The 27673-nt window shown below is 44.1% G+C and overlaps 1 protein-coding gene across 2 annotated transcripts; it reads left to right on the top strand.

Moving 5' to 3' along the window:
• Positions 1-8736: 8736 nt before the first annotated feature.
• On the top strand, positions 8737-11430 carry lysmd4 (LysM, putative peptidoglycan-binding, domain containing 4). 2 transcript variants are annotated; one of them, XM_084477777.1, is made up of 3 exons: positions 8737-8867; positions 9862-10138; positions 10570-11430. In XM_084477777.1, the coding sequence occupies exons 2-3, from the start codon at positions 9878-9880 to the stop codon at positions 11161-11163; spliced, it is 855 nt and encodes a 284-aa protein (XP_084333903.1). In that variant the 5' UTR covers positions 8737-8867; positions 9862-9877; the 3' UTR covers positions 11164-11430. The 2 variants fall into 2 exon arrangements, with proteins under 2 accessions (XP_084333903.1, XP_084333902.1); XM_084477776.1 differs by lacking the exon at positions 8737-8867 and adding an exon at positions 9115-9157.
• The last annotated feature ends 16243 nt before the right edge of the window (positions 11431-27673 follow it).

Below are 27673 nucleotides of genomic sequence, written 5' to 3'. Positions count from 1 at the left end.
TTAATCACATTAATAATTTTAAAAAAGCAAATATCAATAGAAAGTGACGTTAGTGCTCATGGCTTAGTCCAGCAGGAGAAAGATTAACCCAATTCTGTGTATAGATGAGTTCGATTTTACCAATTAAATAATTATGAAGTTACTGCTGTTAATGTGTGTCCCCATAATCAATGAGAATGTATTATGACCGTAGGCCTGCTGAGTAAAAATGATAGTTACAACCCCCGGCTGTGTCTCACCAGTGACCAGAGGTCAAAGGTGATAGTCTCCCACGCTGGTATCACATTTTGTATTTGATTAGGACTGATCCGCCTTTTATCGAATTCCCCACAAAGAAATTAATTTAAATTCCGCTACAAAACAAGGTCGTCCAAAGTGACCCACAAAGACCCAGATAATTCCACTCATAAAACGTCTGCCACGCGGTGCCTCGTGTCTGGGAGTAAAACCTTTGCCACAGACCACGACGGGGGGGGGTTTACCCAACAAGTCTCTGCTCATTTACCCCCTGAAAATGAACAGGGCAGAATTATACCCACGCACCAAAAAAAGAGTCTTACAAGAAACAATCTGATTTCATGGGGGATATGGGCCTGCTTCCTGTCTAGTGTCTGTGAAGTTGATTTGAAGTCACGGTTAAGCCTTTTTCTATTGGAGCCTGGGTCAGGCCAATTTGCCACCTGGTGAGGTTAGGGAGGTACTTTTTTAATTGGCAGGTCACTTGGTGTGGAGACAGTGAGGTTCCTCTGGGCACATCCGCCGCCTCGTGTGAAGTGGCAGCCTGGAGAAATCCCCCAGCCTCATTATGCGAGAGGAAAAGATTAATTGACCAGTTCACTAACTGCCAGCCTCCCCTAGACTGGATCTAACTTAGTAGAAAGGGAACGCGACCAATTACGACTGAAAAGCGCCGTACCTTTCCCTTACATGAATGGTAATCCCTTTATGTTATCCTTAGCCTCCGAGGCCGCAGGAACTGAAGCTTGTCAGACGTCTTCCTATAAGACTCAATCGATTACCTGAAGTCAGAGAGAAAACGTCATTAAAAAGATTGTCACTGAAATTGCCGCGGACCCCCAACTGGGTGTGAAATGTCAATATCGGAAGAAGCTGTTGTTTTCTTCCCCTTTTTATAACTATCTTATTCCTACAAGCATGTCCTTTGGCCTCCTTTCAGCAGGACTGCTATCAATTTGAACAAAGGAGTGCAACATCAAACAACACAGTTATTATTAACCCTCAAGAGGCCAGGAATATCAATTTGATGAAATCTTGAGGGGGGGACAGTCCTAGATTCTACATCAGACATGTCCAGGTCACACACAATGTAGGACCATTACAGATGGAACAACTGGGCAAGAACCCCATGTGGCCACTGTCATTTCTCTATACAAAAGAGCCAGGGCAATTTCTTCTCCGTAAACTGCTAGTCTGAGGTGACATTCTGGCTCCAATTAACCTTAGAATAGAGCATTCCAAATGCATTTTCTCAGCTTTTAAAAGTTCAGAAGAAGTGGAATAATTCTTGTCATGAAAAAAAAAAAAAACTGCAAAATAAACTTTCCATGCTTAAGATCCCCTCTTACACCCCACATTGCTTGTCACAGTTGCACCCTTCCTATTACAAATGCATGGGTGAATGTGCCCACATTGGTCCCGTTCTGGTGCTCATGTCAAAGCCCCACGTGTTGTGGTTCTTGTAACCGGGCTTGGCGGGGGGGGGGGGGGGGGGGGTCACGGCTGCATGATGATGCCAAGGATCTGATGCCAACACCTGTCGTTTCCCAGGGAACCGCAGTCCCCACTGCAAAATATACTGACTTGACATGTGGCCTATCACACAACATACGTACACGCACAGTGACGCATGCACACACGCCCACACATAATTCATTTATTTGGAATAACCAATACTTACAACGACACAGCATTCCAAATATTAATAAAGAGCCCATTTATGTCTCACACAGCAACACAAACACTGTGCAATTACTTACAGCCAAGCAAATCAGTAAATAAATACATTGTTATCAGGGGTAGAGATGGCACCGCCTTCTCCATACATGCAGACTTCCTATGCTTGCTGACACAGAGCAGTATTTGGCTATTTGCTTAGATTTCTTCTTATTAAGTCCAGCGATTTGTAATCCTCTAACACAGAGTCTATGAACATGTCCAAGACTACCATAAATAATTACAACCAGTTTTGTGCTATAACCACCTACTGAAAGAGCATGAGTTAATGGCTGGTATTTTAAGATTTTGTCTAAAAAACACAGGTCCATGTACATGTCAAAGCAACAACCCACTTCACACTCACACACACACACACACACGCACGCCCCCCCCCCCACCACACACACACACAAGCGCTCATGCTCTCTTTCCTTCTCGCCCTCTCTTTGGGTTCCCTCCCTGTTGCTCCGAGGGGAAGCGACGCAATAAACATGTCATCATCGCTCTCCTCAGGAGGTCCATTTGCGGGGAAGTTGCTAATAAAGTGCAACACATATTCCAGTGTTCTGCCACCCAGGGCAGCGCATCCCTCCTGGGTTATTTGGTGGAATTGGTTGACATTCATCTGGCTCCAATTAACCTTCGATTTGACTCCCAGTTTAGCCTTGTCTCGTCCTATTGTCTCCTGGAGCCGGCAGCGGGAGCAGAGTCACAACACGATGGAGAGGCGGAGGCGCGCTGTGTTTTACAGTGGTCCGTCACTTCCCCATCGCGGCAACGTTCTGGTGATTCTGCTCCCAGTGGGAACGGGCCGAGCGGACTTCACACCCATGAAGTCACGCCATTGTTCCATGGTTTACAATACACTCAGAAAGGAGATGATGGATCTGACAACATCTGTATAATGTCGCCGGTGTTACAGGGTGATAGTAGGCGCTGATATCTTGTAGGATGGATATGAATATTTTTACCGGATTTGTTCTGTAAAACAATTGCATTCGAGGGCAACATTTAAGCTCTATTTTGTAGTTCAAGAGTTGAATCATGTTATTTTGAGTGATATGGTGAATTGATCTCTATAGCAAGCTGCCCTATGTGAGGAAAATGATCTAGACCTTTATTAATAACAGACAATTTACAAGACTCTTCAACTTCAAAGATCCCCTTCCCTCTCCAATGTTTTCAGACACTGATGTATTCCACTCTGATCCTCCATAACAGAATGGCATGTTCGAAGTTTGTAGCTAGAGCTCAGCTTTCTGGTTCACTGACGGAAGAAAGTGACCTAAAATAGCTTTGAATAAAGAGGGCAGATGTAGGGAAGGAACAGAGGGGCAGTTCTCACAAATGTATTCAGAACTGACACAGTTCAGAATACAGTTATTTTAATAAAAAGGTTTTTTTGTTGTCATATTTGAAACATAAAACCAAAAAAGGACTCTGCTAGTATTACACATCAGGATCAATGTTGTGCGTTGGTTGCATTTGAGACAGTAGTTGTTGTAGTGTACTGAAGTCCCAGTGCTGGTGTCAATGTTAAATACTTCAAAGGATTTGATCTTTCCCATCTTCAGTGATCCTATAGCCGCATGCCTCCCCAGGTCAGGTAATGGTTAAATACAAGCCTCAACCCGCAGAGCCGCAACACATACATTATTAACATCCCCAGGTCAGAAGTGAGACGCAGATAGAGAGATGCATGTGACTTGTATTTGAACTCAAGACAACTGATCACAATTTTGGTCGCGCTTTCTTGATGGTTTTTTTTGCCTTATGAAAAGCAGTAAGTATTTCAAAATGGTGTTGATGAGCTATTTCAAAATGGTGTTCATTCATATAGATAGTTAGAAATAATCTGTGTTTACAAGAAGTTGAAACAGAGTACATTACGCTTGCTTTTAGCCACTCCTGTAATTTATTGATGTATTTTCCATGTATAAAGATAAATACTTAATTCCCTTATGTAACACACATTTCTTTTGATCCAAAGGAGCACAGCACACAGAGTCTAGAAATCTTAACTTAAATTAAAATATATTTACTAATGAAGGATTTATTTTTTTATTTCCTAGATGGCTGAAATACATGACATCTCACTACTCTTTACTTAAATCAGTGTATAACTCTTGTGTATTGAACCTTTAACCTTGGCATAATAACTTTTATAAAATTCAAAGAACTCGTCGTGAGAGGAGGTTGTTGCAGAGATGTGTGTTGTGTGTTTAATCCTTTAACCATTCACCCTTGCTTTGAATGCTGCTGTGTGATTCTGGATCCAGTCCGAGGAATGACCCATACCTAATATTTCCCTAAAAACATCAGGTTATTATTCAGGATTTATCAGACACTTTTATCCAAAGCGACCTACAGGGAACTGAGATATAGGTCATTAAGGAACATGAGGTAGCTGTGGACATTGGATCTGAACCCGAAAACGGAGGTTCAAGTCAACGGTGACCACTAGCTTTATATTACCAGGATTTATGTTCTGCCTAATGCTCTTCAGTTCTTTGTCTTTGTGTGGATCTTTTGCTCTGTTATGACGACAACAGTATACCAAAGTGTTCGAAGGAAAACGTCATTAGACTATTCAACTCATTGCCATGTCCACTGTGGTACATGCGTCGTTGGCTGAAGTCCAAATGCCCCGTCTGTTTAATCTGTCTATCTCTGGTCTTAGCAAAGAGGAAATGGGTTTCATTACAGCCAAATTGTTGTTTCCCTGTTTTGGTCACAGACTGGAATTCAAAACCCTTTTCACAGATATCAAATTGAGTCCTACTCAATTGGATTCTGTGAGTTGTTCTACATGAGACGCCGGTCCTGACTCATCCAACAGAACATTTATTTTGGGTTGCAACACCTAATCTGTCCTCTGATCTCATCGGGCTGTTCTCTGATCTCACCGGGCTGTTCTCTGAACAGAGGGATCAAAATGAAAAAAAGGGTCGGTGTTGGCTTTCAAAAACAACACAGGGAATTCATCTCCAATTCAAATGAAGGCACAAAGGCAGTGCCCTTGTCCAAAAGTGGATACAGGCTACACCCAGAGATGGAATCATGATCCAGTGTCATGCCCCAAATGTCCTAGCCTTGGCACGCGGTTAGGGCGAGGTCATACAGAGCCTCCAAACGCACAGGGCTCCAACGCTCGCTCAGCGTCAATCACGTTAATGCCCACTGACACACTGGTGAGGGTAGTGACAGGGCAAGGTTATGTGTCAGTAAAGACCAGGACTGCCAGTACTGTGTCCCTTTTGAACCCAGGGTAACCTTAAGGGGTCGGGATTTGAACTAATGTAATCCACCGTGGGTTCCAATGCCCCGGTCAGCAGAAGTGTTCCCTCGTCCCTGGGCAATGGGGGAAGTGGTTACAGGCCTTCTTTGCCCACAACCGTGCCCTCAGTGGCTTGCAGTTCTCCAGCGTATTGCATGTTGAAGAGCAGGGACAGCGTGGTTAAGAGCATGAACAGCATGTTATGACTTCTTCCTAGCTCACCGTGGCGCTTGGCAACACTTGGAGAATAAAGACGGACAGTCTCCAGTGATGTGTATTTATAGGGATTTATAGGGATGAGCATAAAAATCTAAAGACATCTAGTGGAAAAATCCTCAAGCAATTCTTATGCAGGGCAATAATTTGAGCATTTTGAGTTGCACTTCATTGGGTTCAATTAGAAATGTGAAGCTTAATTCTTCGCAACATATTTCCAGATAATATGAAAGTCAATTAACATTCCCATTATGACAATCTAAGTATTCCAACCCATGCAACACACACACACACACACACATAAACAAATACACCTCTAATAAACACAATCTGTCTCACAAACATAGACATGCACACGCACACAGGTCCACACGCATATACACATAAACACACACACACACTTGTATATATATTATGGTTTGAATGGTCTTCTAGCAATGATATATTGTTGACTGAGGACACTGCTGAGTAGTGAATCACTTTCACCTGGCCAGTTGGCATTTAATCAATAAACTTGTGAACTGTTGCCATGACCCCGAGCCGGGAAGATTCATTTTGATTCCCCACACCAACTCCTCAGCACACCCAGGGATCTGTAAAAACCAACCCCACGCATCCTTCAGTCACCTGGGGTCCACGGCGACATCCATCCTAATGTTAAGGACCCAAACCGCTGCCCCGTTTTCACAGCAAATAAACAACTGCTTTGGGGAGGATGGGGAGGATGGGGAGGGGGGGGGGTCTCAGCAATAGGAATACAAAAATGACAGAAAACTGAAAGATCTCAAGATGTACATTAGAGGTTACTGTTAGGGTGAGGTCTGGGATATAATGACATTCTCATTTCCACATATTAGTATAAAAGTATTCAGTATATTATCATATATATCAGCCAATTCAGTAACTTTCCAATCATCTGTATAAAGAAGGTAAAGCCCACAGTAGATTGGGAATTATGATGGCAAGAAGGCGCCTGCTGCTCTGATCCAACAGCTGGTACAGGGTCGTGGTTCATGATATCAAATGACCTCGCTAAGATTAGCTCATAGACCTGCCCTACAACATTCTCTTTCACCGCAATAAATATTTTGTCACAGTTTTGAATTATTCAAGCTAAGGCTTTTTTGTTCTTAAGGCAGACGGTGCATGCACTGTACATGCCCCCTTAATCCCTCCCCCATCCACTCTCTCATTCCATCCCCCCATCCACTCTCCCTCTCTCTCTCTCTCTCTCTCTCCCTCTCTCTCTCGCCGTCTCTCCCTTTCCATCTCTCGCTCTCGTTCCAGCTCCTTCTCTCTCTCTCTCTCTCTCTCTCTCTCTCTCTCTCTCTCTCTCTCTCTGTCTCTCCCTTTCAATTTCTCTCTCTCCCTTTCCATTTCTCTCTCTTGTTCCATCTCTCTATCTTCCTCTCTCTCTTTCCATGTATCCCTCTCTTCTCGCTCTCTTTCCGTTTCTCCCCCTGTCTCTGACTCCCCCCCCCCTGCCCCCCCCCCCCCCTCTCCCCACATCTCCTCTCTGTCAGTTGGACAAGCTGCTCAGTGGCCCTGAAAGGGAGCGCGTTATGCCGCTCCACTGGACAGCGCGCACGTCGCACCGTGCATCTGAATGGAATGTAAATGATACGATGATTTCCTCTGAGGCAACATTCACTTTACCTTCCTACGCTTTATTCCTCCACGTTACAAAGGTCGGACAAATGAGACCTTATACAGTACAACAGGGTTTAGTTCAACCTTATTCCCCGTTCCGATGAAAACATAGAAGGTGTATTTTTTAGCAAATTATGTACAGAAGAAAATATATATGTGAGCATGGAAGCGTAAGCCTGCATATGAACTGTATTTCAATTATGTGACTGGTAAGGTTCATGTCCTCGAAATGTTCTTAAATGAGATTTGCTTTTAATGCTGCTTTCATTACAGGAGTCAACCGGAGGTCAGTGCTTGTTTCCAGCTGGATGGATATGCATTTTATATGCGGAAGGAAACACTAGAATATGCATGACTGCTATTAACTTAGCATTTAGCGAACCCTGCTTGTAGTTTAGTCCTATATCCAATGTGATGAAGAGACCATGTGTACAGATATGAGGTCATTGATAAAGTCATAAGATTATGCCCAATGAGTTTAGATAATAGATATGCACATTTTATTGAGGCATTACATTAATAAACATTAAGTCAGTGAATGTACTGAAAGATTGCTCAATCCAACCAATCATGTAATTCAATGGTTCCTTCTGCAAATTAACATATGGTATATTTACAAATGGGAAATAATTGCATCATTACATAACTGTATTGATAACCCCAATGAAATGCTGCATACTGCATACTGCTGTATTTACTGCTGTTAGTTGGGCCATTTGTCTCGTGTTTTTCACCTTTGGTTGGTAGCTTAGTGGCCAGCGTGCTTATAAGGTTGGTTTGGGCAGGGGCTTCTGAATATGTGTTTTACTTGGATTTTGGCACAAGGGATTATAACATCTGATCCTGTGTATTAATGGAAAGAAAAACACTTCCATTTAATAATATGTGTTCATTGGCTCGCCGTAAGGTCGGTGAGGGGGTTAATTTATGCATTCATTTTTTTAGCCATTGGCTTGATTTTATACATACTTTTGTATTTTATTTGTAATATGGTCTGTGTCAACTGTTCTAAAGTCAACTTTTACGTAACGTACTGTTGGTAAGTGTATGAGTAGCTATTAAGTGCCAGCAACAAATTTCATCTCAGTATATCTTTATATTGTAAACATTGTTATATATGTTGATTATGAAATTGTATGAGTCAATTATTTGTATGAATTATTTTAGAAGTAATAAGTAAGTATTTGTTTTAGAAAGAACAGCACATACATTACTTAAAGTTTCCAAGATATAGTAGTTTTAAAGACCCATAGCCCCATCTAGTGGTTCATGTAGGGAATTGGTGCATAGTCTAAACAAGTGAAAATCCCCATAGTTCCTTTCATTACTTTCTTGCCTACCTCTTTCTGTATACTTTAAATATAAAAAGTGTTGTCAGACAGTAATGTGGTTCTGACATGACAACTTGGTATTGTTTTTTTATTCATTTTATATTTTATTTTATTAGAAAAACATATGAACAACTATGCAAATGTATTAATAATTTATTATTGATTATAATTTGCAATACTTGTATGTCCGCTACAACATGATATGCCTACAATGTGGTCAGGATATTATTATTGAAATACACCCCCCTGGTCAGCAGGTGGCGGTAATGCACCCTCATTTGTAGTGCACCATTAAAGGAAGAATTATTCGCTAGCAAAAGACTAGACAAGCAACTACTGCTACTTTCTGTAGGTACGCTTGTTTGTTGCAGTCTCAATGGTCAGACTACCACATACACGTGTGGAATGGTACATGGGTTGACTGAAACTGGAAGTCTGTAAGTAGCATCATGCATCGTTCGCAGGACTAATATGATACTGTAAAAAAGGATTGACACTGCTGGTTAGCTACCATAGCTGTCTCTCTGACATGAGCTCCAGTCAGTGTTGCCAGATTGGGCCAGATTTCTTGCCCCCCACGCTGGCTGCAGGGCGCTGCAGTCAGTGTTGCAGCCCAGATTGGGCGGGAAATCTGTCCCAATCTGGCAACAGTGTCGCCAGTGCTTGCGGTTAGTCTACTAGGGGAGTTGGAGGAAGGGGTTGGTGTCTCATCGGTTGGTCTCAACTGGTAACCCTACTTCATGCGGTTCACAAATATACACATTGTCAAAAAGATATGCAGCATGTATATATGTACTTATATTATGTAAATATAACTTAAAATGTAACTTATTCGTTGTCACCGTTTGTGGAGCTCACTAGACCCATGGGCGGTCATATCGTATTCTAAGGACAACAAGTTCATGTTTGGCAGCCTGCTAAAAATAGGGACTCCGTTTGCGTTCTGTTCTACATTCATCCTCCCAGCAGGAATGACCGGGGAAACACCGTTTATTATTAAAAATATATATATTTATAATATATATATATATATATATATATATATAATATGTATATATATTTAATGGTGATAAACTCCCCAATATATATTTTTTGTTATTAAGTTGGGATCGATATAGGACTAGGAGGCTCACCAGTCTGGTTTCATCTTATATGTTTCACTGTGTGTTGACAGTGACTGCTCCTTTGCATAGCATCAAGGTTTATAAACGTGTGCTACACATGACCTGATGGTTGATTACGTCGTAGGGTGCTAGATGGGTCTGTAAAAAATAGTACATTGTGGGCTCACTAGGCCTCCATGATGCAGGAGAGTTTTGGAATAGGCTGGTCGGATGAAGTGCAGCAGGGCTTGACAAAACATGAATAAATACAATGTGCCCTCCCAAGCTATAAGCCTTAATACCCATGCGCCTGTCGCGCTCCCTGTAGGCTATAGGTTTGAAGGATGCGGCGGGTTGAGCCTGCTGCCCAGGCCTTCCAGGCCCCCGTGGACGTCCACGCCAGCGCCGACGGCCAGGTGTACATGTTCAGGAGACAGCGCGCTGAGCCCGACTCCTCAGAGGAGGAGTGCGAGGACTTGAACGTCCTTGAGCTCAGCCCGCTGGTCCACCCCGAGCACGACCGACTGGAGCGCGTTCAGCTGCTGGAGCGAGAGCTGCTGGAGGGGGACAACCTCAACAAGCTGGCGCTGCAGTACGGTGTGAAGGTAGGGTAGGAGAACTATTGCCTGTTCTCTCATCACTTGAGCTTCTTTCTAGCCCAGTTTGTGACCCAATACATGCACACTGTGTTTACAGCGGAGGTAGCGGCTTCTCCCACCCATTTTGATTTAAAAAAAACGAGCATTGAAGAAGAACCCAGCTAGCCATGTTTGAAGTCAGTGTTTTATTGTTGTTTTGGGGATTTAAATGTATATTTCGTACCGGCTGTGAAAAGGGCATTCATGTGGATCATGGGCACATCTTCCAAAACATCACATTCCCATTCTACGTCACTGTTTTCAATGGATCCCTGTGGGACCGAATAACCTGCTATTTTAATTGTTTGGAGTCACAAAGTGGTCTAGGGGGTTATTTCAATAAGTTGCTTTGCATGAACATTTTAAAAACACATTTTTTACTCCAATAAATCCAACAGGTGGCGGACATCAAGCGTGTGAACGGGCTTTTTCACGATCAAGATTTGTTTGCTTTGAAAACCATCAAGATTCCAGTTCCAAAGCACAGTTTCCTGACGGAGGCCCACACAGACCTGAGCGGCCCTCGGAGAGAAACCCAAAGTCCTTCGCCGGTCTCCTCACCGCCCCATCAGGACGGGACAGCCCGGGCTGCACCCGGTCTACAGGAGGTCTCGGACTTCTTCAAAGACGTGGACCACGACATTGAGAAGCTGATCCAGAGCAGCGACCACCGCGGTGACATTTTCCCCCATCCCACGTCGGATCTGTCGGCTAGGCCGGGGGTCAGGGGGCGGCGCGTTGCCGCGGCGGGCCAGGGCGGGGCCTGGGGCCTGCAGTGGTGGAACCTGGTGGTCGCCATGCTGCTGATTGGTGTGGTCCTGCCCATATTCTACGCCGTTTATTTAAAGACCAAAGCCAGCGGTGAAGGACACGGTACTAGCGGCGTGGCCAACGCGTCCGCGGGCAGCACGGGGTCTGGCCTCGGGGTCACGGGGTCCAGTCTCGGGGCCACGGTCCAGACTCAGGGCCACTGGGGTCCCTCGGTCTCTTGAGGAGGATGGGTAACGTGGCGGTCGCTAGGGATGGGTCCCGAAACGCGGTATTAATGGTCCTATGACATGCCACCAGGTGTGGCATGATTAGCCGTTACAAGCCGGTTTGGAAATCTGCCCCTTATGTCATCACAGGTGGGCGTGTCCACCTAGATGTGTGACGGATAGATGAGCTACGTTTGCTACAGTCCACTGGGTAGGTTGGTAGACTGATCTATCCAGCACACATCTAGGTGGACAGCGCCGTTTTGGAAATCTGCCCCTTGTGACATCATAAGGGGCGTATTTCCAAAACGGCTTGTAACGGCTAATCACACCACACCTGGTGGCATGTCATGGGACCATTAAACAGGCCCTGACTAAACCGTAGTATCGATAAACATTCGTCTATGATGCATTTTTGTTTTTCCCAATCCAAGAGAGGACTCTCTCTGAGCGCCTGTGGGCAGGCCGGGGGGCTAGTCTGTCACACAGCTCTAGTTGCTACACACTGCAACATTGTGCAGCACGCGCACTCACACAGAAGTCAATGGAGGAAAGAACTAATTGTTAAAGTATGGTTACATTTCACTAAGTTGACGCTGACATGCACAAGTCTCATACAGGTGGAGAAATGCACAGTTTTGGACAGCCTAGCTCGTAGTTAATCTCTCGTTGCCCCATCAGGTATGCTAGCAGCCTAGAGTCCACCTGAGTTAAATGAATAATACAAACAAGTTTTAATGATTAATAGCAATCATTCGCCCGCTGATTGATTAGCTATGGTGGCATTCATAAATTAAATCTAAATTGATGCTGAAACTATTTCTGTTAAATACTGTCAAGAAAAAGTTCTGCATTACATTTTTCAGTGTTGGAATTCGATCTGAAACAACGGGTTAGGTCATTTATTGTTAGCCTGACATTTATCAGCACAATGTACCTGCATTATCATCTTGAAGGTGAATTTTGTAAATTGTATGTAATGCTGTATAGTTTAATGAGTAATAATGCATCATATTTTATCTATTCTAGTTTGAGAATAAAATCGATGACGCTCTCCCAAAAAACATTCGAAAGAACCGATAAGAGTACCGTTAAAGTGCTGCGTCGATGAGCAGTATTGATATGAGTAGTACGGTTAAACGACGATACCCATCCCCAGCTCCTCCGATACAGACACTAACGCTGGTGTGCTTTCAGTCAGGGTCACAAGTGGTCAAGATGAGATGACTTATCGAAGTAAGTTATCACCGCCTCACCGTGTCTTGCGCCTTAATGGGTCTGTTATGATCATGGTGTGTTTGCAGCCTGTTGCTACTGACGTGTTTTGAATGTATGTTTTACAGTTGCATTATTTGTGCCTTACGGATTTTCATACTGCACTTTTCTGCACTGCCAATTGTGTCTTGTTTTAACAAAGTACATGCAGTATGTTCTCGCAAGTGATTTAATTATTCAATAGTATTAGCATAACATTTCGTAACGATTAATGAATGTGTTTGGGAGTGGATGGGGAGCTATGTTTTTTAAAGTGCCTTAAACCTTTTTAGACACAAAATGTAATTAATTGTATTTATAGAAGGATACTTCTAATTTACTAATGCTTTTCATTTTGCAATATTAATGTAATCTAATTCTGCTCACTTAAGAAATACTGGAAATATATAATTGTAATTTAATTAATATTAATTTATTTACAGTAGAAAATGTGGAGTTGTATATTTTATACCATTTAGTTCTTTCACTGGGTTTTTTTTGTGCCACTTTTATTATAAGCACTACAGTGCCACTACTCGCCTTTAGATGGCAGCAAAAGACATTGCAGGTAATAGTTTTAGCTGGACATTGAATATATAGGCCTATAAGTCAGTTTTACACATCAAATCTGAAGATTGAGATCAAACCACCCATCGTAGATGGTGAAGGATGTTTTGAGAAATGCAGGTGGCGTATTAAAGGTTTAGTCCTTTGTAGCAAAGGTCCAATTGCTACACAGCCCCTAGGCGGCTGCCACACTCCATAGGTGACTTCTACGTGATGGAATGATGAATTGAGAATGGCAGGTGGCTTATTAAAAGTTATGTCCTTTGTAGCAAAGGTATACACACCATCTAGTTGGCTGCAACACCTTTTTTACGTGATGGATTTTCTCAATGTGCAACAGGTACGCAGCCTTACTCAGCCACAGTCTGATTCGGTTCATGTAAGGCTGCTAAACCAGCCAACATCCACACACACTCCTTTTCAATTTACTATATTTTGATGACATCACAATCAAAAGAAAGGACAGTCCCTTGAGGGACTAAAGACGTGTTGAATACGCCGACCAGTGTCATGTGATTGGATATAATAAATGGGTTCATATTGGTTTTGACTCATCTTATATTTGGATGTTGCTTTACTATACCATTGTTATTAATAAGACGGCTATAACAACACGTCCATACTTAATTATAGTAGGCCTACAAAGAAACTAAAACATACCTCAAAGTAAAAAATCTGGATGTGTAACCAATGGCGTTTGATGGGTATCCAGATTCTATAGTTCTACTTGTTCACGCAGTGAATGTTGAGGCTGTGGCTCCTCAGTGCGGGGAAGTGCAAGCCAGAGTCGTGTTTATAAACCGACGTGTCAGGCCCGGATGGTCAGGTGGTTTGTTGAAAGAAGCCAGCAGCATATCTCCTCCTGGCTCCTTCCAGAATCCACCAACCCCCCTCCACATCTCTCCATGTAGAGGGGCACTCTGTCATGGAGGTTATAAACAGCGCTGTACCTGGCAGAGCGGGCGTTGGCGAGGCTCAGCCGAGGTATGTGTGTGCACAGGGTTAAAACCTTGCTTAACTCTGCATTAGCCGATGCCCCCCCCACGCACCATCTCGGCGTCTGATCACTCAAAGACTGATGCAATCCACATTCTTGTTGAAATAAAATAAAATATACACAAAAACGCTTCGCATTGTTAATTAATAACATAATGACTGTGATGAAGAGGAAGAACAGAAGGTATGGTTTAGATGCTGCTGCTGCTGCTGCTCTGGAAACTCGTCTCACTCAGGATCCTGCTCTGATCTGGCTCCAGGCCGCTTGGCTCTGGGCGTCGGGCCAGCTCCTCCTGACTCCGTCAGCCCAGGCTGTCCCGGTACCATTACCCCCCTGACTTGGGCTTTTCTCTTGCCTTTTCAACCTCAAGCTCTCATGTAGGCCTCGGATCGAGCTGCTTCACGGTGGGATCAGACAATCGGCAACCACAAGAGTAGCCTGAAGGACTGTGGGCTTAGCTACATATCTTATCTCTCAAAATTACAATTTGAACCATTTACTGCTTTGGAGAAGGAGGACCATGTTCGGGGACTTTCCCAAAAACAGAAAAGGAGTGGGTACAGTCGGGGTTGAGGGAAACTACATTCAGAAGATGCACGGCCATCCCTGTGCTCTGTGACTTTAAGAACTGTGCGCACTTGAGCAGCTGGCAGTGCGCCACTTGGCCAACGTAAACAGCCCTAATCCTTTTTCCAAAGAGCTTTCAACACCCATTTCTCTGGCACATTGGCCACTGACTCACGGACTCACTCACTCTCTCTCTCTCTGCCTCTCTTTCGCTTGCGGTCTTTGTCTCTCTCCCTCTGCCTGACATTCCAGTGTGGCCCGTGTCGTTCCCCGAGCGGCCACCAGGCGTCGTTGTGGTCCCACAGTATAAATGTGGGCTTTATGCTGTTGATCATTATTCACTGCTAAGGTATGCGCCTTCCTTTGAATTTCCCCTGAAGCAAAACAGGTCTCAGTTTTCACCCTTTCTTAGCAGAATAGAGAAAGGGGGGGATTGGTTTCCCGAACCAAGCTGAACTTGAAACACATATATCCACGGTGATTTTCTTTTTCTTTTTAAAGGGGTGTTGAGAAAGGTAAACCACTGAACTTTCTTTTGCTTTCAAGCCTTCTCCGCCCCCGCTTTTGTTTATCAGTTCTAATCGGCCTGGTTTGGAGTGAAGGCTATCATTAAGTTGATTAGCCTCCATCTTTTTGTGTTTATATAAGTTCACTGTATGAAAGATATCCCTCATGGCACTACAAGCTTTAAATTATAACAAAAACGATGTGTGCGTGCGTGTGTGCATGCGTGCGTGTGTGTGAGACGCCGTGTGTCTGTGGGGGCAGGGGGATCCAGGGTATGATTTCCTGGGCTCCCTGGGGGATTTGGCAGACACAGGGTAATTTGTAGTGAAATTTCCAGCGCAGTCCTTTTCGCAGGTGGCTCAGGACGCAGGCCGGTCGGGCGGGGAACCAGAGAAGCAATTTGCTTGTCTGTGGGCTGTGAATATGAGTAGTGTTACACGCCAGTGGCTTTGCATTGTGACACGGCCTCTAGTGGGGCCCTCCTTTAAACCAGGCAGCCTCCATGGCTTCTCTCGTTGTTAGTTGTCATAAATAAATACATTAATGAACGAATAATCAAACTAAAATGCTATTGAAATGTCCTAGTGCAACATTCAGAAACCATAAGGGTGATAGGCCTGGTCTGGGTGTGAGTTTATAGCTTGCCTGTGGGTTGGCTTCTCATTTTGCTGCTTCAACAAACTTATGGAAAACAAATGTATTGAGACTCAATGCAACACTGGAATGCAGTTGGGAGATTTTTGCAAGAGAATTGTAATTTTTCCCAGGCCTAGAGTGCATCCAGTCAGAGTCTGCACTTTGCAATCCCTGCTTGAATGGAGAGGGATAAATCCATGGCAAATGTTGCAGCGGTGCAAAACATTACGGCTGATCCAAGATACGATATTTAATCGCTTCAGTTAAATATCTTTAACAGATGGATGGCTGTAAATAACTAAATCAAAACAATGGGCCCCGTTTATTGTAGGACCTTAGTAGTAGGACACATTATATTAATATAGTGATATATTCACTATATATCAAGGGAGATACATTATATGTACAGACATACAGAGAGACAGACAGACATACATACAGAGTCAAGCGGATAGCTGGCCGGTCAGTCAGTGAGACAGACACGTAGGCATTCAGACGGACAGTGAGACAAACAGCGAGACAGACGAACAGACAGTGAGACAGGCAGACAGTGAGACAGGCAGACAGAGAGACTGACAGTGAGGTAGGCAGACAGAGTATGTGAGGCTGACAGACAATAAGACAGACCGTGAGACAGGCAGACTGTGAGACAGACAGATTGTGAGACAGACTGACAGTGAGACAGGCAGACAGAGAGACTGACAGTGAGATAGGCAGACAGAGTATGTGAGGCTGACAGACAATGAGACAGACCGTGAGACAGGCAGACTGTGAGACAGACAGACTGTGAGACAGGCAGACAGACAGACTGTGAGACAGGCAGTCAGACAGACAGTGAGACAAGCAGTCCGACAGTCTGTATGACGGACAGACAGACAAATAGAGAAATACTGACATTGAGACAGGCAGGCAGAGGGAGAGTCAGTATGACAGACAGACACAGGGCAGAAATATTAACAGACAGTGAGACAGGCAGGCAGAGGGAGAGTCAGTATGACAGACAGACAGACAGTGAGACAGGCCGGCAGAGGGAGAGTCAGTATGACAGACAGACACAGGGCAGACAGACGGAGAGTCAGTATGACAGACAGACAGACAGTGAGACAGGCCGGCAGAGGGAGAGCCGTGTCAGCTGGGGCTGCAGCGCGGGGCTCAGGGTCTGTTCTCACTGCTGCAGACGCAGAGCAACTGTGTGCCGCACCTGCTTTACATTCCAGCCGCACCTCTGGGGTCCTTCCCACAACAGCCGGCCCAGAGAGTCTGCACCACCCAAGTTCTGTCATTAAATGTTAGCACCTATTCAACGCTCTAATGCCCTCCAACTATAGAAGACCCTCAACTTTGTTTTAGTCCAGGAGTTGTCATAGCAGTCGATGGGTTGTTTTTCGGTTGAGTCGTGTGTTTGCACAGTCGTGATGACCGAACAACCGTTGCAGGTCGGGCATTGTTGTTACTTATGGTCTGTGAGGTGCATCGATGCTGTCCGGGCGGCTGCAGTGTTCTTTCTAAACCAAACCTGACTTGAGTGACCAAACGCACTCTCGAGGTAGAAGTGTTTACCGCTCCGTGTTCCTCCTTCTCCAGGACCTTCCGCACGATCGCAGGCCTGAGTGGGACCGGCTCTCTGTGGGAGAACAGCTGCGTCAGGCCAGGTGCGGGCCGGCTCCAGCTCCTACGCTTTGTGCATGGTGATTCACCAACAATAAACTAGACTAACCACTTATAGTGGCAGAGGAACGCAGAGGAACGCCAGGCAGCTGCTGGAGATGGGATTGCTATAGTTGTTGTTGGCTGTGGCTGATCGCTTTCCTTCTGGACCCTATAATGCATATATATATATATATATATATATATATATATATATATATATAATATAATATAATTTTAAACAAATAGCATGTGTCCAGCTGTGAGCCCAACACACTGATTGGACAAGCTCTACGCTCTGAGGGATCTGGGTTCCACACGTATTGGGGCTCAATTTGTCAGGCGGACGGGAAAATGATCCTGTCTCTCTTAGACGCTCCTGTGCTGGTGCGCTGACTTTTAAAAAGGGTTGTTTACTCACCAGAGCTGTTTGCAATTGTGCACACGTCCATGCAAGGGTTGTTGTGATCATTCATCACCATCATCATCATCATCATCACCTTCAAAGCACTATAAAGCGAAGACGAGCACTGAATCTCACCATCAGAGCGGCAGACAGTCTGGGCTCTGGGGCTGAAAGTGGCTTCAGGCTTTGGAATGACAAATAAACAGAATACAGTTCTTAGGAGATGGTTTTTTGGACAATTAGGATGTCTAAAATCTATTTTAAAGTAACATGCTTTGGTATTCTAATGAATCATTTAAATGAACAAAATGCTCCATTTCCCAAAGCTATTTAAACAAAGTGAGCTAGCAGAGGCATATTCAATGTATTCAGGAAAAATGATTATTCCACATTATTCAGAGGTATCACGGCTGAGGTTTCATTTTATTATTTTAATAATCATGTTGTTCAGTTTCAATTATATGCAATTGCAGACAGCGGCATAAGCCCCCCGATTCCACCTAAACCTTGAGGATTTAATGAAGACAGGCTTTGGGTTTAGGCCTATATATTTGTCGGCTGATTTGTAATACCATTGTTAGATCTGTGAAGACCAAATTAAGACCAGCAATGTGAATGTTTGCCTGAGCAAACCCATTATCCCGAAAGATTGTTCATGTAAATTCTCTCGAGGCTGTCCTAACACCTGCTCCCGGCTTCAATAGGGATGGGCTTGCTGCATTCACTTCCTTTGGTTTGCATGCATTTTCCTATATCATCTGAAGAAATAAACGGGGAGACGAGTTATGATGTAGTGGATACAACCCCTTATCCGGGATGAACAACAACAGCAATCTAAATCGCTTACAGTCAACAAATAAAATGTAGAGTTTTCATTATAGATTACCCTAAACATATAGGCTAAATTAATTCAAACTACGAAATGGCAAAATAAATCCCCTCCACACATGTAAGGACGTCCTTATCATTTGACCTTTCTCTGTGCTTATCGGCGCTGCGCCGTGTAGCAGACCTTCATCTGTTCATCTTGTCTGTAGTAATCCAAAGCAGTCTGTGGCTCGATGAAGCGTCCTGGTAAATATCACTTGCTAGCTTGCAGAGCATTGTAGTATAGCTACTGTATAGTATATCTATGCTTACCGGTTTGTTTGTCCAAGTAAGTTGAGGTAAAGAAAGTATACAACTAGAAACCTGAAGGTTTGGGGTCTCTGAGCCGAGGGCACAATCTAGGGAATAGAGAGCGAGGAAACGAGGGAATAGGGAGCGAGGGAAGGGTTTGTTTGTATTGACTGACTAGTTTTGTTGTTTAAAAGACTTGTTGCATCACATGACTAAAGAGACCGATTGGGAAGCCACACTTTACTTTTAACAATATATTTGATTTAGTTCACCAAACCATGTGGTCAACTAAACACAGTCGCCTGCGTTCCTCTCATCGGAGCTTGACAAACGGTGTGAGCATTTTGTATGGAGCTTTGAGTGGGCGAGAAGAAGTGAGGAGGGAGTGAAACAGACCCACGGAACAAGGGAGAGTGAGACTGAGGGACAGCGAGAGGGTGGCGAAGGAGTGAGAGAGACACGAGACAGAGAGAGATAGCTAGAGAGAGGGTCAGAGAGAGAGAGCGGGGGGGGAGAGTGATGAGGGGCCCCTGTTACAGGGGCCTCTTCTTTGTCACCATCTGGTTTTCTTTGACACCCCAGAGGCTCCCGAGGTGTTCTGTGAGCCCCATCAGGTGGGCTTTCTGAAGCCCCTCTCAGCACTCCCCTGAGTGGGTGAGAACAGCCTTCCACAGATAAGGGTGTGGGGAGAGAAAGACCCCTGGAAAGTACAGGTCATCTCTCTCACACACTCTCTCTCTAGTGTGTGTGTGTGTGTGTCTCCTCCGTCGCTCTGAGAGGGCAATGAGTGAGAATCAGACCTGAGGGGATCTCGTCATTGCAGAGATAGCCGTGGTTGCCTAGCAACCGGAACTCATTCCTAGAAAATAACATGAAAACAACTCGTGCAGCGAAAAAGTAAATCTATTAGAATATCTTGTCGTTGATTTATTGTTTTGTTTATTTCTTGACATTTTTGACGTTTCTCTTGGGGTATTTTCAACGATAAATGACATAACTCTAAAAATACTTATTTCTCTATTTTTCTCTGCCGCTCACAGAGAGGAAAGGACCAGAGGAATTCGCTGTAATAAGTCACCTATGCTACGACCACAAGTAGGCCTACCGTGAAATGCAGAGGCAAAAAAAAGCAGCTCAATTTAATTGACCAATAACTCTGATAAATATGCGTTTGCACTAAAGCCTCTCCATGCCTATTTAACCGCTGCTCCCCACAGAGCAGCCCGTGGTATCCAGCCTGAACCCATCTCAGCCATGTTTAGACAAATGACCTTCTTCCTGCTAGACACCTCGGAGTGGGAACGAGGACCCCGCAGGTGCAGCGCGGGCTGGAATGGCTTTGTTTAAACTTGTCAGCGTGGAATGGAGATCTTTGAGAGACATCCATTCTCCGGGTGGGAAGGTTCACACAGAAGGTCTGCACAGATTTCTTTCAGGCACACATGGGGTGGAGAACAATGGTGTGTGATGATACAGATTTCCATGGTGGTTTTCAAATGTAGAAGATGTCCTTCCCCTTCATGTTCTGTTTGAGTCCAATAGCATCGATGCTTTAGTTTAATCTCACTTATTTCTCTTCAAAGAAGCGTCAAACATGCTTTGGTAAATGCGCTAAATCGTCAAAGTTAAATATTGCATTTGTTTCAAAGATCAATACAGCAAGCACAATTGATTATAATTTGAGTTGATTTTAAACTGTAGATATTGGGAAAAACATTTCCTGTGGAAACGTTTGGATCTGCACCGTGTAACTTTTTCCCCTCAGCCATCATTTTGGTTTAAACTTATTTGTAGCTTTTTGACTGTTGCTACGGGGGTTTTTCTCTCTCAATCTATTTGGTATGTGGAGAAAAAAGGCGAGAAAATCGCATTTTAAACATTAGTGATTGCTGCAGTTAAAAAGTAACAGGGCAGGATAAAAAAACTGTGCTTGTGTGTTTGTGCCTGTGTGTGTGTGTGTGTGTGTGTGTGGGTGGGTGTGCGTGCCTGTTTGTGTGTGTGTGTGTGGGTGGGTGTGTTGATATCTGTTTGTTTGTGTGTGTGTGTGTGGGAGTGTTGGTGTCTGCCTTGTTGTTGTCTTATTCAAAGGTGTTTGAAAAAACACTTTAATTAACACTTGAATTCCAATTTTCTAATCCAAGTATACCCTTGTGGGCTGTTTGGGCCTCTCTCGTCATGTTTCCCCCATTTTTCCTCAGCAGACAAAGGCCAACGATCCAGATTCCAGCGAGCACCAGCGGAGAGGCATTCCATCACTGTTGGTAATTGTTCACAGCTCACACTGGGCCTGTTTTCTATTCGTCATGTTCACGGCTCAAACACGGCAAGGCTCTTTTATAATCAATGACACAACAGTGGTGCCTCTGGATAGGGAGAGCAGCCGAACACAGAGTCAGTGGAGGATCAGGAGCTGAACACAGAGCAGCTGAACACAGAGTCAGAGGAGAGCAGCTGAACACAGAGTCAGTGGAGGATCAGGAGCTGAACACAGAGCAACTGAACACAGAGTCAAGGAGGATCAGGAGCTGAACACAGAGCAGCTGAACACACAGTCAGAGGAGAGCAGCTGAACACAGTCAGAGGAGGATCCGGAGAGAGCAGCTGAATTGAGCCGGAGGAACATGGTGTGCAGAGCCCTGCCTGCAGGGTTCTAGTTGTGCCTCTAAATATTTACCTGTTGTGTCTGAGAGAGCTGAGTTTGATCAGCCAGTGCTAGAGGTAGTGGCAGGCTCATGCGTCTTCCCCAGCAGGGGCTTGTCATCGTGTTAAAGGCTGTTGACTTGGGGTAGAGGAGTGTTTAGGAATACATGAAGTATAGAAAGCAAGGCATGCTGGGATAGCATCAGATGGTGCTGGCTCGGATGGGCGTAGGTTGACATCACATGCCAGGGAAATCCAACATAATGTATGTACGTGTATGTGATCATTTCATGTTGCTGTCAAAGTGGACGGTGTTGGGAAATGGTACTATAGCAACCCATCACGTTCCACCAATTCTCCAACATTGTTTCATGTCACATGTGTTAGTTTGTCTGTGGGCCAGAAACACAGATTTGGGTTAAACAGCAGGGTACTGACAGAAACTGTGTAAGTGTGGTCGACCAAATTACAGTGTCTACGCATTTTGGCCGTGGAAATGTGAGTGAGGCTTTTTCCCCGTGTGGACTTTGGACGGCTGTTGTGTGACCACAGACATGGAGGACACGGTAGCCAGTAGAGGGTGCCATGAGTCCTGAGTCCCTAAGAATTCCTACTGATGGTTTTATAATCACTTGACCATGAGAAACAATACAAGGAACCTGGGAATACATGGTACCGTTTGCTCTTTTCATTCAGTCATTCAAGTCTGGGTGGAGATATGTCTACGATTGATACAATGGGATTTTTGTGCAATTCGCTGTTACTTGTATTGCTCATTCATTTATATATAAGTAAGTAAATGAATACATAAATAAATAAATCCTAATACATTCACTTATGCAGACATTGCTTTTTCTGTCCAGAGATATCGTCTTCTAACAAGCCCCACATTAAGACATGCCCGCAAAATATAATATGAATATAATTAATATAGTTGAAATAAAATAATCCTTTGGTTTGACTATATAAGCATGTTAGAATACGGTATGTTTTTAATTGTACATTGTTGTATGTGTGTGTGTGTGTGTGTTGTGTAGCGTGGCTTTGTGATGAGCTTTATGCTAATGCACAGCTGTGGTCGGCAGACATCCACCACCTCGACAGTTCTGAGCTGAAACATCTGCCTCCAGCTGCGTCCCAATTGGCCGAGCCATTACGATATGATCTGTTTACAAGCCCTGCAGCAGGCTGACCCCCAAGGTGTTAAAATCCCCGTGCACCAGCGTAATGGACTCTGCTTCTTGGTGGAGGCCGTTGTTTTGGGGTGTTTTTCAACAAAGGTTTATTAAATATTGAATATTAGAAGTATTGAATCTTTTGTTTTCGCACCAAAATGAAAATAAAGAGTAATAAAGACGGGCTGAAATGTGGAATTCATTCCATTCCTGGGCATTCCAGGCATTCCCATGATTCATATTTGAAGGAAAACCAAAAACAAGGTTGGATAGGCCTGACCGTTGCCACAGCTGTTTCAATGACACCTTGGACAAAGAAGGCAAAGAAGACAAAGATGTTGTTGCAGCGCTTCCATCGGTCTGCTGAGCAACAGAATAGGGTTGCATGAGACAAAGGGCAATGTGATGTGATTTATAAAAAAAAATCCCTTGACAGCAGCTCACTGCGCTGTAAAGATAGCCTTCCCATGTCCCCGGTGTCTTATTGAAGGAGGATCGATGATGTCCGTGCATTACCATTCAGCGCTTGCCTGTAAGGAGTCTGCTGTGATTAGCGATACTATATTAGGTAACAAAGGGCTGAGATAATAAAACGGTAGCAGATCGATACTGCTGTGCGTGATGTGTGTAGCGCGGTACGTGTGGGTGTGTTTGATTGGACAAGGAGCACTAAGTGGTGTTAGACGCTCAATATGCAGTATAAACTGTAGGCCCTACAGTAGGCTATGTTTATTAATTGTGTAAACATAAATAGATCATTTATTTGTTCTTATACATAAGCTTCAACCATGATAGTGCTATAAGGTTGAGGATAGCCATGAATCCATTACATGTTTTACATGTTTTTCCTTTTTCAAATCAATAAGGAGTGATACATAAAAGGGTAGCTCTTTTCAAAAATGTATGTTCTGCATATGAGCTTCCCCCCTGAACCCTCACAAGGAGATATATTGCTTGGAGTTTGTACGAAAGCTTTGACCTAGATATACAGAAATCAACCCTCTTTTTGAGTAAACAGACTCATCCCCATGGATAAAGGCCCAGCCAACGGAGGCTAATTAGCCACAGCCTTCAGTGCTGTGTGGTAATGCTGCTAGGATGTTATTCTAAGCTCTTGTTTGCTAGTTAGCAAAAAATGACTAGTAGTCAACGATCTTAGGTTTAGCGGTGCCAAACTTTGTCAAACTGAGCCAATATTGCATAAGGGTTGAGACTAATCCTATTTTTTTCCTCCACAGTGGAAAACACAGCCATGGCTGAAGAGATGCTAAGATAAATGTTTGTCTCTATGCACGCTAATTGTTTGAATTATACCTTTCGGTTTACTGATCTGTTAAATGTAGACAACCGTTTTTTATCACAGTACGATGAAAGGGAATCTTGTGTTGTCCTTTGCAAGGACCCATTCGAGCCATTTCGTTTGACTTCTAGTGCTTCTTCGTTTTTAATTTTAGCATGACACACATTTTAACGATCTTTTGTAATCGTCCTGAATTTCTCATCTGGGATTAATAAAGTACACCTATTACTGATAACCACCTTCATTCAGTAACTTACGATGACGGTATTAGTGTCTTTCCTGGAAACGAATGTTACAGCCTAAAAAGAAGAAAGAGCATCGAGAGGCTTATTATAATCTGCATCTTCCTGCATGGAGTATGTTAAAAAAGAGAGTGATGAAAAGAACGGGCGTCACTTGAAGGAGCATCACATCAACAGCCACCCAGGGTACTGGCTCAGGAATTAAAGAGAAAGCAATGTGACAGCAGGCTGTTTCCACGGCAACCCGCCTTTCTAAGGACATTAACAACAGTGGCTTTGTCAATTTTGCGGGGGGGTATCCTTGCTAAATTTCCTTTTTACTCCCAATACCGAGGAAAACAGCAAATTGCACTTGATTTGAAATCATATATTAATGTCTCGCTGAGCATTAGTAGAGGTATGATTGCTTTTTGTTGGCCGTTTAGCTACGCCTCTCACAAAAGTGAAGACTCATGAAAATGTTGAAATAGTGGTAAACACACACAAACACACACACACACACGTGCACACACACACACACACACACGCGGCTTCATCAACAAACGCCGCTGTACAGTCTGCTCCGCACATGGTGCCCATTTGACATGTGTGTTGTATTTAGAACTCAGCCATTCGGTGCTGACGTGAGCTGTGTATTATTTAAAATGGTGACAGGGTGTTTGTCAAGTTGGGCCAAGAGATCTTTTTTTTCCCTCTCCCTCCTCTTTTTCCCTTGTTGCTTCTCCTGCTAGTGCTTGTCTGGACGCCAGAATGTGGCTGCGTGCGTGGATGTTGGAACAGAGTCTTGCAGGAAAGAGCAGGAGGACTCTGTGTGTGGCATCAGGCCTGGGTGCTGCTGGGATTATCTGATGCTCTCTCTCTCTCTCTCTGAATCAACCATTGAGCGAGTGTGAGTGAGGAGTGAGAGCAGCACACTGTCAGCCACTTAGAGATGAAACTGTGGAGCAGTGTCATACGTTTAAAATACTCGGTCGATTCAGTCTGAAGAGCTGCATTTGCCTTACAATCCTCCACACACACTAAATACTGTCATTGTTTTTTTTTAGCTAAATGCAAAAAGTCATCGTTGTCATTAAAGCAGTATGATTGAATACTTGGTGATCGCGTGGTTTTGATGTGCTATTAAAGTAGGGAGGAATGAAGGACCTACAGCACTCTTGTCACAATCTACTATTATTGATATGATTGAACTTCTATTAGTCCAAGCTTGGCAAAACAAAATATGTCAAAAGAAGAAAACAATTGTCCTTCATGGGCCGATCTGAATAGTGTTTCAGATCGGTGTTTCAGAGTGTGTACAGAGTTCTCCAGCACACATGCAGAGCCGTGTGAGTACTGCTCCACCAGCGCTGTGCGGCTCCGCGTCGCTCAGCCATTGATCGTTCTGCTCTGTGACATTGGCTGTTGGCAAAACACAAGCTTGTTGGGACTCAACAACCTTGTTTATTATACCTCTAAATTCATTTAATGTGCCAGAAGATGACCCGACCTCTTGATTCATAAATGTGGTTTATTCATAAATCCAATCTTGTTTATGATCATATGAGAGGTGTCAAAATAGAAGTTTACCGGGCTAGTTTACAAGCAAACCAGTTGTGCAACATTTTGACATGTCAGAATCAGAGATATAGCATGTAACAGGCTATACGAGACATATTATTGCCATACAATTCCATTTCATCGTTTTTTGACGCTGGCTGAAGCTTGACCTGGTCCGTTTCTATTATTAACTCAAGTATTGCGTCTTTCAGCACATGTGGAATTTCAATTTAAGGAAGTAAACCTTTTAAAAGAACTGCAGTCGGGACACGAAGGCTTGAAACGTGAAAGCCATGTTGCAGAAATAAAAAAAGACCATACAGGGTTCTGTCAGGAAGTGATTGTCTGGACAGATCCTGGACGACAGCGGTGATCCCACATTGACAGTGTGTTGACCTTCAGGCAAGGTCGGCCCGCGTATTATGAGCTGGGAACTCGTCCATCTCTCCAGTTTCTCCTGAGATTCCTGCAGTCCATCAATGTCATAAGCTCATTATTGATCAGATACTGATGCGTCTCATGTTCACAGTCACTTGTCTTCTGCTGAAGGCACGTATCCGTTAGTCTCTTCACAGTGTGAACCGCTACATCAAAGTTCAAGACAATGCTCAGGATTTTGAGCGAAGGATGATAACCGGTTCAAAGCAAAATGTTGCTTACAATCCTGTTAAAATGTGTGGACTGTGAGGTATTGTTGATCAGCAGTACTAACTTATTGGACACCGCAAGACCCTTTGTGGTAGACCTTGGAAGGCTTTGTCGACTTTGATTCCTTCTTTTGATTAAACCATGGAGGAACCATCTGCTTAATGTGTAAACGGTCACATAAACCACACTTTATATCCAAACTGGTACAGCATTGATAGGCCTGTTTTTGAAGGTTACGTTTTGACAGTTAACCAGGCCCTTCAGGTTCACTGCCGAATAGCATAGATTTAAACTTCTGGAGCAACACTGACACACATGCACGCACACACACACACATACACGCACGCATGCACGCATGGACGCACGCACACACACACGCACACACACACACACACACACACACACACACAAACACACCCTGAAGCACTGCACTATACAAACAGCAGCAGGAAATTATACTGAGAAATGTGACACTGTGCAACAAACTGACAAACACACACACACACACACACACACACACACACACACAAACAGTACATGAACTCTGTGCAAATACAGACTGCGGTGCCTGTGAAAATATGCATTGCACCACAGAGGCAACATCCATCTCCTTTAAATAAGTCCAGACCTGCGGTGTGGGTGAGGGCTGTGTAGGTAAACCCCACCCCACCCCCCCCACCCACCCACCCACCCCCAGGCCTGTTAGTTCCCCTGATTGGCTCAGCGGGGTCTCATTATCGCCACGGGAAAGAAGCATGCATGTTCAAACACTCGCTATTTGTAGGGAAATTACAGAGACAATTTGCTGGCTTTACTGCCTGAATTGTTTTGTTTTGCTCTTATCACACCGGACCACGGGCAGAGAGACTCCATCATGTGTGCTGTAATGTGTTTTAGCTCGGGTATTACGTTCGGGGTCCCTCTCCCAGAAGCAATTCCCCCCCAACCACCCAGGCCATCAGAGAGAAGGAGACACTTATGAGTCAATTATGCTCTGAAACAACATGGCTCTGGATATTTTCCTCTGTGAGTCTCCTCTTAGATGATATCGCTGAGAAGGGATGTCAGAATACAGACATTTTGAAGCCAATCGAGATGATTGGGGACGACATTACCAGCGAACGTAAACGTCAATGTACTGTATACGTTGTGTGCATTTGGAAATAGATGTTTATGTAGGAGGATTATGAGATGATGGCACAAGCAATTTAGCCAATTCACCCGATAATGGTTGGATGGTTGTTTAGTTGGTTGGATGGTTGTTAATAACATTTTGCAATG

This window comes from Micromesistius poutassou, assembly GCF_964030765.1.
Source record: "Micromesistius poutassou genome assembly, chromosome: 13".
NCBI lineage: Eukaryota > Metazoa > Chordata > Actinopteri > Gadiformes > Gadidae > Micromesistius > Micromesistius poutassou.
The sequence above is the reverse complement of the archived record's forward strand: the minus strand, read 5'-3'. Positions and strand labels throughout refer to the sequence as shown.